Here is a 12,066-nt window from a genome sequence, read left to right as displayed (position 1 = left end):
TCCATGGTGATCTTTGGAGGCCGATCTTTCCCCTCATTTACAACAGAGGAAATGATGGCTCAGGGACATAGTCCATGGCCTGCAGTCCTTTAGCTGGTAGGAGGTGGGGGTGAGATTTGAACTTGAGTCTCTCTCTGGCTCTGATCCCCATGATCTTTCCATTGAAGATGGGGAGAGCTCCCTCTTTCTCTTGCAGGAACACCTGGGCAGCTCTCCTTGAAGGGGATGCAGTGCTCTGCGTGTGGCCTGGAGGGGGCAGGCTGGCGATGCTCCTCCTGGACCTGGCCGCTCTGGCCGTTTCTGCGTCTCTCCAACCTCTTTCTGTCTGATCTCCTCTGGGGGTTTCAGGAGGAGCTGAAGATGGAGATTCTGGGGAATGACTTTTACTTTTGGTGGGTGCAGGGCACCCCTCTGCCTGGGAGGTGGAGAAGGGGGCAGACCTCAAGTGGGGAGCCACCTGGGCTGAGGTGCCTGAGCCAAGTTAGACCTTGGGGCCTGAAGGCTTCTGACCGGTAGCCGGCCCCCTCCCCCATGAAGCACCGAGCTCCAAGAAGTCAAACACGTGTTGACTCATTTGTTGGAGAAATTCAGCTCACGGGCTTCCTGCATTCCAGGCTGCTGGTATGCCAGAAATTCTCTGGAGGAGCAAGCAGGGAAGTCTTGTCTTAGAGTAAAAATGCTAATAAAACATCTCTAGAATCTGCTCCTTCCTTTCCACCCACACAGCCACTGACTAAATTACCTTTTGTTCTCATTTGCTGAATTGCCTTGGCTTCTTAATTGGCTTCCCTGTTTCTGGTTTCTCCACACCCACTTCAATCTGTCCTCCACTTGGTTTCCAGAATGATCATTCAAAAATGCAGATCTGACCACGTTTCTGCCTTTGTATTCCTCCCCACGCCTGCAAGATTGAGTGCAGATGCCTTAGTGTGGCCTTCCTGGACCTTCCAGAACTTTCTGGGGTCTGCATGAACTGGCCCTGCCCCCTGGCTGACTTTGCTCTCCCATCTTCCCCATCCCCTCTAGTCTCTGGCTACTTTCCATATAAATATATCCCTTTTTTTTTCTTCCCCATAAAGGTCTTCTTGTGACTCTGGCCTTTCCTCCGTTCTGCCCCCCACCTGGGTGTCGTCCCTTCCCCTTACCCTCTGTGCATGTGTTACACTCCACACCCCACCCCAACCTATTGAACCCATTTCGGGGATTATCTCCTCTTTGATGTCTTTCTAGGATTTCAGCCTCCCACCCCACAGACCCAGCCCCCTGGGATCCCACAGACCTCTGTGGTAGCACCCAGGTGGCATACTCCATGTGGCATCAGCTGTCCCCATCTGGAGGGCCCCACCCACACATCTGGACCTTGGCGAGGGTGGCTGGGCGGCTGGACTCAGCTGGCCCACCCTCCCTTTCTGTATGGGCTCAGAGTCTCTCCACGTGGTCCCTCCCTCAGAGTGGTCATGGCAAGAAAATAAAAAGTACAAACCGAAAAAGAAAAAACAAATGGCTAACTTGGGCTTAATAAAAATGTAGCTGCTCTTTGAAATTTGCGAAGACGTTTGGAGGAGTGCTTGTGGATAGCACGGGGCCCCAAGAAGAATGGAGAGATACCTTTTTTTTCCTTCTGTAGGTTTTCCAGAAGCAAACAGGAAGACTTACAAGGTTTTAGAAGGAGGTTTGAGATAGTGCTGGGAGGGATTGGGGGCAGGAGGAGAAGGGGACGACAGAGGATGAGATGGCTGGGTGGCATCACCGACTCGATGGATGTGAGTTTGAGTGAACTCCGGGAGTTGGTGATGGACAGGGAGGCCTGGCGTGCTGCAATTCATGGGGTCGCAAAGAGCTGGACACGACTGAGCGACTGAACTGAACTGAACTTGAGATAGTGCAAGCTTAATAAATGTTAGCAGTAAAGACTGCTTTCGACCACAAGTAACAGAAAATGTGACTGAGTCCACAAACAGACTCTTATGTCTCTCCTGCAATGAAAAGTTTGGAGTTAGGTGGCTCATGTGTTTAGCAGCTGGACAGAGGTGTCTCTGGACAGCTCTTGGCTATTCTAATCTTCAAAGCAGGGCTGTGGGAAGCCCCAGAGACTGCCCCACTTGTGAGGGAAACACTTTCCCGGCATTTCCAGTGGACATGCCCTCATATCTCATTGACCAGACTTGTCATACATAGTTAATTTCAAAGGAAGCTGGAAGTGGGGCCCCGATCACGAAAGAGCCATGTTGGATCCCATCCTACGTCGATTATGTGGATGTAAAGTCAGAGCTAAGAACCGCTGACTCGGATCAGTTCATAACCAGGCATGGTGCTGCCCTAAACAAAATCGGCCTGTGAGTGCAGAAGAGGTCAGGCATGGCTATCAGATGGGTAGTGAGCAGCACCTAACATGGCACCCATCATGCCAGGGGAGATGGCCATCACATTTGTCAGCCCCGGGTATTCGAGGAGCTCCCCTGCCCTGGCCTCTCACTCCTTTATCCTTTTCTGTGATTGTCTCAGTTGCTAGGCAAATAGTTGTGTTCCTGAAAAGAAAGACTTGCCTCCCCAGTATATGACACAACCTGCTACACATTGCAGGCGCTTTCAGATCCGGGTTTGAAGTGGGCCACTGGCAAGAACCCACCTTTGCCGTTAGGTGCAGCCTCTGCCTTTTTTTCCAGGTCTCTGCTTGATAATTCACATCCAGGTCCCTTCTGGTGTGCAGTGTCAGGAACTCTCTGGGATTTCCTCTTGTCGTCCAGGGCTTGAGAGCTAAGCCGTGCTCTGTGGGCTGGTGAACTTCAGACAGGCATGTGGAGTATGTTTGAGTTGAGACACAGGCTGTGTCGATTAAGGGGTCTGGTTTGTGGGTGCCTCAACCCCTGTGTCTCCTGACACCTGCTCTCCACGGCTGCTCAGCAGACGCACCGAGTGCTGGGGCCATCAGGGATGTTCCGACGATGGGTGTACCTTCTCCGCTTTCTTTGTCTCCCTCCGTCCGGTCAGATCTGTCTGTGGACATATCTGTCACTAGTTGATGATGCATCTCACACATCAGTTCTTCAAGCTTATGCGCCAGGCTGTTTGTGGCCATGTCACAGTGCCTCTCGGTGCTGGGAGCCCGGACCAACCTTCCCGATGATTTGATGAACGAATGGGTGATGTATAGAGGTTCTTCTTCCTTCCCTTGTGTTGTCATTTCAGGCCCAGGGCAGTTAGGGGTTGAAGCAGGTGTTTGGCTTTCTCATGATTTAGTCCAGTATGTTCCCGCAGCCCCTGAGGACTGCTGGTTCTGAAAAGCCCATGGGGGTATTGGGCGCTTGTAGTGTTGAATTGACATGGGAAGCAAACCTGCCACGGCAGCCCCAAGACTGCTCATGCACTGGCTTTTTAAGGCCAGCGTGGCTTTCTAGAGCACATCCACTTGGCCCACCCTTGGCCTCTCAGGTAGCAGCTGTCTTAGGATATGTAGGTCAAGGGAATGCCTTTCTCTTGGAAACCTTTCCTTCTGAGTCTCAGGACCTCAGTGGAATGGCAGGTGTTGCCGAGAAAACAAGGTTCCTTGGCTGTCCACCCTAGCCTGGCTCAAGCTCCCTCTTTCCCCAGAAGCCTCTTGGATACTTCTGAGCCTAATCAGTCCCTCCTTTCCTGCCTACTTAACACCCAGCACCAGAGCAATTAGAATGGGCGATGCTATCTAATGGGGATGCTAATTGCGCAGAGGAACAAAGTCATCATTGCCTCTGGGCAGGGTCTCCCTGCACCCTCTGCTATACTGGCCCCTGGTACTCTCAGCCATCAGCAAAACCAAAGACTGATCCTATTTTGTCTTGGTCGGGGGGTTTGAAGCTCCCATTTGCCGCTGGTTGTCAGGCCCCAGAGTTCGCAGCCCCACTGGAGCCAAGGAAGAGGGCGGGAGGCCCTGAGTTTCCAGCTGTGGCCTTCTCACCCCTGGCCTCCTTGGGAACGGCTCCACTTGTGGTCTGGGGCAGACTTGTTTGTTTGTGTTTGAAGTTCCCCGACTCCGAGTTTGACGTCAGGGCAGGGTTGCTGGTGGGAGGCTTGGCGGGGAGATTGTCTCTGTAACAAATGCACGTGTCTGGCAGCTTCTCTTGGAGGGAGAGCACGGGTGCGCGGGGTGGAGGGAGCGAAGGATGGCTGGTTGCGAAATGCCTGGTTTGGAAACTGAGGTCACTTTCTCCTCTGCTCATCCCCACTTTCCCTGGCATGCTGGCTCTGCCCCTTGCCTGCTCACGGCAGCCCCCCGGGTACCCTTGAGAGATCCGTGGGACTCAGCAGTGCCAGTGCTGAGGCACTCTTGGAGCCAAGCTCCTGGTCACACCCACAGGGGAGCCGTCAGCCAAGTCATGACCTCCAGAGCCTTCCTTACTATCTCAGAAATAATTTCGCAACATGTTGGCCATGGCAGCCAGACCAGACTGCTTAGCTGGCGGGGTTAGCAGGGGGTCCCCAGAAGCGCACTCCAGTTTCGGGGAGGAGATGGGAGAAGTAAGAGGAGCCACCCAAGGCCCTGGCAGACCTGGCTGGTGCCCAGGAAGGAGCTGCAGCTTCAGGGACTGTCCAGGGAAGGCTGGAGTAAGTCCTGAGAGCTTTGGCGACTTCCTGAATTTGGGATGGGTTAGACAGGGACCTGGGCTTCCCAGCTGGCACTAGTGGTAAAGAGCCCTCCTGCCAGTTGCAGGAGACATAAGAGACACAAGTTCGATCCCTGGGTCGGGAAGATCCTCTGGAGGAGGGCTTGGCAACCCACTCCAGTATTCTTGCTTGGAGAATCCCATGGACAGAGGAATCTGGAGGGCTGAGATCCATGGGCATCGCAGAGTCGGACATGACTGAAGCAACTTAGCATGCATGAAAGCACAGAAATATGGCACTAGCAAAGACTGCCATGGACATCCTCTTAAGAATATTTCGTGCAGCCCACCTGGGAGGAAGGAGTCAGGGTCCCATAGGTGTGGGTGAGCTGGAGGCTGGTCCGTGAACTGTGCCTGCTGGCTGGAGGGCTGAGTGAGCTGGGGGAAGGGGTGGAGGTGTGCAGGGGCCTGCAGGGGCCTCGCTTCACTCTGCAAAGCATGGTGGGGTCTCCTTGAAAGGGGCAGCCCCCTGGCATCGGGCAGGGTGGTAGTTGGTTTTAATGATTTCAGAGCAGGGGTCAGGTGTAGCCCAGAGGGTAGGTTCTTGCACAGAGGACCAGAGGCGGTGGCCCATCGTGGCTGGAGAGTGTGGAGAGTGTAGGGCAGTCTGTGGCTTTTATTCAGAGGACTCACTGCCTGGGACAGTCTGGACATGACTGGATCCGAGTGAGCCAGGTAGGCTGCCCAGCACCCACATCTTGACATCACTCTTCTTGTCTCCCATCAAGAGTCTGAATGGGTTGTGACCTTTTTGGTTGTACAGAGCTATTCTGTGGGAAAATGCTATGCTTAGGGGCTTTGGGGTTGTGTGGATGTTGGGACACCATGCTTACCTCCTGGAATTTTCATTGGGAACCCAGGGAGAGAAGAGGATAATGTACTAAGTAAACAGAAGAGAGAGACTTGCCTGGCGGTCCAGTGGTTGAGACTCCAAGCTGCCAATGGAGGGGGTGTGGGTTTGATCCTTGGAGGGGAACCAGGATTTTTACAAACTGCATATATGGAGAAAAAAATAGATACGATTATGATTACTACCAGGGTTGCTGATTGAGGGTTGAGGTGATCTGCACAATTGAGAGAGCTCACTGTTGTACACGGGAGTCTGGTGTCCCTCTCCTCCTGTGCTGGGATTCGTTGCCCATTTATGCCTGTCACCTCTGTCCTTAGAGACTGGCCTGCCTGCCCTGCTTGAGATGGCACGTCCTGGGACTCTGGGAGGGCCTGGCACTTTGCCGAACATTTTACATCCGGATTTTCTCATGTAAATCTTCACACTAGCCCTTTGGGAAATCAGCCTCATTTTACAGGTGGGGAGCTGAGGCTGACAGGTTACATTTGTGTTCACTGCTGGGGGAGGGTGATGGGGAGGGGCTTGGAGGCCAGGTCTCTGTGTCCCGAGAGCCAGAGTTCTTCCTCAGAGCTACACTGCGTCTTGGGTGTGTTTGGTGTAACCGGTGGAAACCTTCTGGGGCTTGTGTTTTTGTTGGTGGTGTTGTTCCAAGCACTTTCACATAGAGTTATTTTGACTCCAGCTTCTCCAAAACAATACCATTTTATGGTAAGATTGAAGCTGAGCTAAGGGAGATTTTCCCAAGAGCCTTGATCTTACATGTCAGAACTGGAACCAGAGCCCAGATCTTTGAGCCTCGGACACTTAGTGAACACTTGCCATGCGTCATGTCTTGGTGATACCAGTGGCTGTTTGTCGGCTGACTTGATGCTCTTCTGCTCCTTCTTTAAGTCTGACTGAGCCTCAAGGCAGGCGCAGGATGCACGCTCATGAAGTGAAAGAGTATCAGAGGTGGATGAAGACTTTCGTTCCAGCCTCGGTCCGCCCCCGTGGCCGGGGTGCTGATGACTCTTTCCCTCTCGCCGCTGGATCCCATTGCTGAAACCCCAGGTGTTCTTCCCTTCTGGAGAATTTCTATCTGGCAGTTTTGTGGTTAAGAGAAAATGACGCTACCCATGAAAGGCCCTGGTGGAGGCCCCTAGGGCTGGGCTGGCCAGCCCGCTGTGGTTTGTCTGGGAAAGTAACCCCTGGGTGGTTCTACAGCTGTGGCCAACTTTCCAAAAAGTGAGAGCAGTCTTATTTTGCTTGGGTAGGCACTGCGTGCAGCACACCGGACACCTCCTCCAGCAGAACACAAATCTGCAGGTGTCGTTTCTTCTTTCCAAGCTTCAGGACACCAACCCGCCTTGCCCATGACTCATTCTCCTTCCTGGTCTTCACGGCCAGCCAGGGCTACGGATTGTCACCTGGGTACAGTGAGGAATTCCTTTAAGTTCTGCTGGGTCCTACCCACTAGTCACTCTGGCTGCCTTTTGACAGGAACTCTGAAAAAAAAAAATGAAAGTGTTAATTGCTCAGTTGTGTCCGACTCTTTGCAACCCCATGGACTGTAGCCCGCCAGGCTCCTCTGTCCATGGGATTCTCCAGGCAAGAATACTGGAGTGGGTTACCATTCCCTTCTCCAGGGGATCTTCCCCACCCAGGGATCTAACCTGTGCCTCCCGCATCGCAGGCAGATTCTTTACCATCTGAACCACCTGGGAAGACCAGTGAGGACCTCTAGCAGCCTTTAAAAAAAGAAACCTTTCATTCCACTTCAGGGGAACCCACTCTGATTTTTGAGACTTTCCTGAGCCATCACTTGTCCAACTGATGTTTGTTTTCAACTCTCATTTTAATAAACATGAGTGCCTGTCAGGGCTACAGAATGTAATATGTGTTCAGTTGTTCATTCATTCAACAAAGGTTTTACCATAGCAGACCATGCGCCAGGCACTATGCTGGCTCCTGGGGACATAGTGGTGATCAGGTGATCAAGAACATACACCAGGCACCTGGCCTCAGGGATTTTCCCATCTAAAGAAGGAAGCAGACAAGCCAAATATTAAATGTGCGATCTGATAGAGGACAAGGGCTGAGGGCCTGGAGGCTGGAAAGGGCTGGACTTGGTGATGGGGCTGAACTAGAGAAGCCCCCAGATCCTGGCTCATTGCCAAGGCCAGGTTGGCTGATCTTGATGTTGCCCTGTGTTGGCCAAAGTCTTAGCACAATGAACAGGTTATTCCTCGGCTCCCAGAGGTGTGGCCCTTGAAACACTCCGGCTGGGGACAGATAGACCTCTTTGCTGCTGATGTCAATGTCAGCAGCCCGACCTTGTTGCTTCATGTGGAAGAGAATGGTTTTGACTTTGCACAGTTAATTGATTTATTGCCCTTTGGTCAGCAATTTGACGCTGTGGTTTGAGAGCAGTTTGGAGTGGAGGGCAGGCTGTGGGAAACCGTTTAATGTGGGGATAAGGCCCCTGTATTTCCTTCCCTCCTTCCTTTCTCAGGCATCTTTGAGCACACATTATGTGCCAGGTGCAGTAATAGGCTTGAGGGGACAGTCCAATGAGGTGGGCATAGTTCCTGCCCTGATGTATAATAACGGGGGACTAAGCAACCCACTCCAGCATTCTTGCCTGGAAAATCCCATGGTCAGAGTAGCCTGATAGGTTACAGTCCATGGGGTCGCAAAGAGTCGGACACGACTTAGACACTTCACTTTCACAACCTAGTTTTGGGGGGAAGTTTCCACACTGTTGTTCAATCCTCCCACCTGACTGTGAGCTGGAATCATCCTTGCTCTTGTACAGATGAGAGAACCAAGACTCAGGAAAATTAATGAACTTCCCTAAGGTCACACAGTTAAATGACAGAAACTAGATCTGAATCAGATTCTTTTTTTTTTCTTTTTTTAAAATTATGAAAGTATGATAACACATTTACATAACACATTAAATTATCAAAGTCTGATAACACATTTATGTTACAAGACATTGCAAAATACAGAACAAAGTTACATGTAGTTCTACTATATGTTACAGTTCTTTTTTTAAGTGGATAAATTAAGATTTTCAGTTGGAGTTCCAGTATTGAATCCAGATTCTGTTCAACTCCAAAATCTGTGCTGTGTTCACTGCCCCGGGAGCTCACATCTGGAGGGGGAGACCCGGTTAGAAGCTTAAACATGAGGCCCTCTGTGATAGCGGCTCCCAGAGAGGTGTGGACAGGGCACTAGGAAGGGGAGAAGGGGGAGGCTTCTAATTAGCCTAGGGGGTCTTGACCAGACCAAGGACACTGTGGCTGGAAGAGAGAAGGACGTCCAGCCACTACAGACATTTGAGCAGAGGCCCAGGAGTACGGACATACAGAAAGTATTAATATTTGAGGACCAGCTCCTAGGTGAGTGCTCACCTGGAGGACTGGGTGGGTCAGGGGTAGGGTGGAATGGAGATGAGGCTGGAAAAGAAAGCTGAGGTCCTGAACTCGGAACAGCCTCTGGTCACACTTGGAGAAGGGCTCCCCAGGTGGCCCTAGTGATGAAGAACCCGCCTGCCAATGCAGGAGACACAAGAGACGATCTCTGGGTTGGGAAGATCCCCTGGAGGAGGGCACAGCCACCCACTCCAGTATTCTTGCCTGGAGAATCCCTTGGACAGAGGAGCCTGGCGGGCTAGGGTCCATAGGGTCCCAAAGAGTTGGACACACTGAGATATTTACAGATAAAAGAACAAGGAATGAATTAGCAACAGCAGAAACTCTCGGGGGTGGTGGGGGGGCAGCAGATACTGGGAAGTGGCTCCCAAGGGCAGGGTTCATTCATGCAAGACTTTGAAGGTGGTGCTTGTCTTGAGGGGAAGCTCCTGAGTTGCCATCTCGGCAGCTCTCATGGGGTCCCCGGGTCGCTGAGTCTCAGTGGGACCTTCCCTCTTTGGGATGTCGCTCATTTCCCGCTGTTTGAGTCCACTCCCTCTTCTTAATCAGTCCCAGCTGCACTCTGCCCTGAAGGTCTTGCCCCTTCACATTCCTCAGCACAGTGTGAGGCTGTTGGGCCCAGCATTTGTCAAACAGAATACTAGTATTTACTCTTGTATTATTTGCAGCTTTAGCCTTTTGAGAGTCTTTTGAAACCCGTGGATGGGCTTTGCTCAGAAAACGCATAGATTCATGTGTCTGAAATTTGCATGCATTTCAGGGAGCGGGTCTTGAAAGCCTCTTGGTGGACCCCAGTCAGGGACCTTGGCCAATAGAGCCACAGCCCACTGGCCTGGCCAGCCCTCAGGATGTGCGTGCCATGGGCTGGGCACTCATGCTGAGGGCTTCGTTTCTTCTTAGCCTCCCTGAGAGGGAGGTTCTATTCTTACCCCCCATTTTCTGGAGCAGGAAACTGAGACTTTCTTGGGGGCTGGGCGTTCTGTAGCTTGTCCGAGGTCACAGGGCTCGGGTGTGTCTGAGCCTTCGGGTACTAGCCCGGGTAATCTGATTCTTGGCTGGAAGCCTCTTAAGTGGAAGGTTACTCATCCTCCCCAGGCCCCTGCGTTTTTCACATCATCCATCGCTGACTGCCCCTACCCCTCCCCTTCTCCCAAGCAGGAAGCCCTTCTTCCCTGTGACCCAGTTCTCTGTTCTGCCCAGTCTTGCCCATTACCTTCTGAAGAGCATGGTCCTTGGTGGGAGGTGGGGAGGGTGGTGTGGCCGCCGGCCTTGGGTGGGACAGAGGGTGGGGGTTGGTTCTCTAGGCTTCCCTGCTGGCTCTCCCAGACCCTACTCCTCTCCTCCTGCCTCCTCGGTTTCCTGCTTCACCCTGCTTGAATGGCAGCAGAGGGGGCACCTGGCAGGCCACCGTCCTTATCTCACGGCTCGTGTTTGCCAGAGGTCCCCGAATCACGTCCACGTGCCCCGAGTGAACCTGCTTTTCTGTCCTGGGCTCCCCGCAGGCGAAGCTGCTCCGGTACATCTGCAAGCAGTGGCACTGCAAGCTGAGCGTGGCTCTGGGCGAGAGGACCTCGGAGCTCGACAGCTACCCTCGCTTCAGCGACTGGCTGTACACCTTCAACGTGAGGCCGGAGGTGGTGCAGGTATGGGGGCTACGCCATGGGGACTGGGATCTTCGGGTGGGATGTGGGCGGGGTGTCGAGCAAAGGGACCACACACAAACCCGAGGACCGGCTCCACAGTGGCTACGACCGATGGGCAGGGGACGGCAGCAACAGGAGGGACCCAGGGACACGTGGCTCTAGCATGCGTCCTGGGTGCCATCACTCTATGAGCCAGACAGCCTGACCCCACCACTCATAGGTTCATCATGAGGACAGCAGCCAGCGTTTCTGCAAACACTGACTGTGCAATAGACACTGTGTTGAATACTCTGTATAAATAATCTCACTGCATTCCCAAAAGCCCTGTGAAGGAGTTACTATCATGATTGCTGTTTTATACTTGAGAAAATTAAAGCACTATTTTATACTTGAACAAATTAAAGCGTGGATGGGTCAAATAGCTTGTTTAAAATCATACAGCTGATAAATGATAGTTTTGGAATTTAGAAGCAAGGATCTGAGTTTAGTTTTCTCCTATAACGCCAGTAATAATAATACTGTTTTCCTTCCTTTGTTCTCTTTTTCCATCCATCCAACCTACCCACCTACCTACCCACTAAAGTAATCAATCAGTATGCAAGGAGAAGGTCAGAGGTCAGGGGCAGCTCTCATGGGGTATCAATAAATCAGTGCTTGACAGGTGTTGTTCACCCAGGCAGGTCTTTTAAATCCCTCATTTCTCTTCTAAAATGGAAAAGATGGACTTTGCTATTGTTGTAAAAGTAACACAAATTCATTTTATTTAGACACTTTGGAAAACAGAAGAAGAAGGGGGAAAAATCACATACATATTACCACCACTCAGAGAAAAATCTGTGATCATTAAGATTTTGATAATTCCTTCCAGCCTTTTTTTTTTTAACCCTAATACTTAAGACTTTAAAAAAAAATCTCTAGATGGGTTAGACCTGTGCTGTCTAGTAAGGTAGCTAATATTATGTTCTTGGAATGTGGCAAGTCCACACGAGATGTGTTATGATTTCAAAGACATAAATTCAAAGATGTGCTGAATTCTGACGACGTGATCCAGAAAAAAGAAAATAGTAATAACTTAATATTTAATCTGTTGAGATGCTATTTTGGTTATATGAAGCTAAATAAAATGATTTAAATTTATTTCATATATATTTACTTTTTAAAGTGTGGCTTTCGAAAATTAAAATTTAAGTATGTGGTTTGCATTATATTTCTCTAGGGCAACACTGATTTAAACCATCCTGAATAAACAATTTTATATTTTACTCTTATCATTGGACATGCTAACCAGCATGTTTTCCTTGTATTTTCACACTTGGTAACCACCTCCCACCCCACTTTCTTTCAGGAGCTTTATAATGTCTGAGTATATGTGCTGTCGTTTACCAGGCAGAGGTTAATTCCAGTTGTTGACTATTGTATATGTCATGGTGGTTAATAGTATTTATGAAGCTGCTTGTATATTTAAGAATTTTCATTAGGAGAGCTTCCTTGGACAGGAGGTGACTTGAACTTAAGAA

The 12,066-nt window shown here is 50.9% G+C and overlaps 1 protein-coding gene across 6 annotated transcripts in view; it reads left to right on the top strand.

Annotated features, from left to right (window-relative positions):
- Positions 1-12,066, top strand: part of KSR1 (kinase suppressor of ras 1) — a 160,985-nt gene that overhangs the window by 79,053 nt on the left and 69,866 nt on the right. For all 6 annotated transcript variants that reach the window (XM_025281018.3, XM_025281019.3, XM_025281020.3 and 3 more), the window contains exon 2: positions 10,409-10,549. In XM_025281018.3, the coding sequence (XP_025136803.2) occupies positions 10,409-10,549 (141 nt within the window). The remainder of the gene's footprint in view (positions 1-10,408; positions 10,550-12,066) is intronic.

The sequence above is a fragment of the Bubalus bubalis genome, chromosome 3 (assembly GCF_019923935.1).
Source record: "Bubalus bubalis isolate 160015118507 breed Murrah chromosome 3, NDDB_SH_1, whole genome shotgun sequence".
NCBI lineage: Eukaryota > Metazoa > Chordata > Mammalia > Artiodactyla > Bovidae > Bubalus > Bubalus bubalis.
Note: the sequence above shows the minus strand (reverse complement) of the source record. Positions and strands in the feature narration are given on the sequence as shown.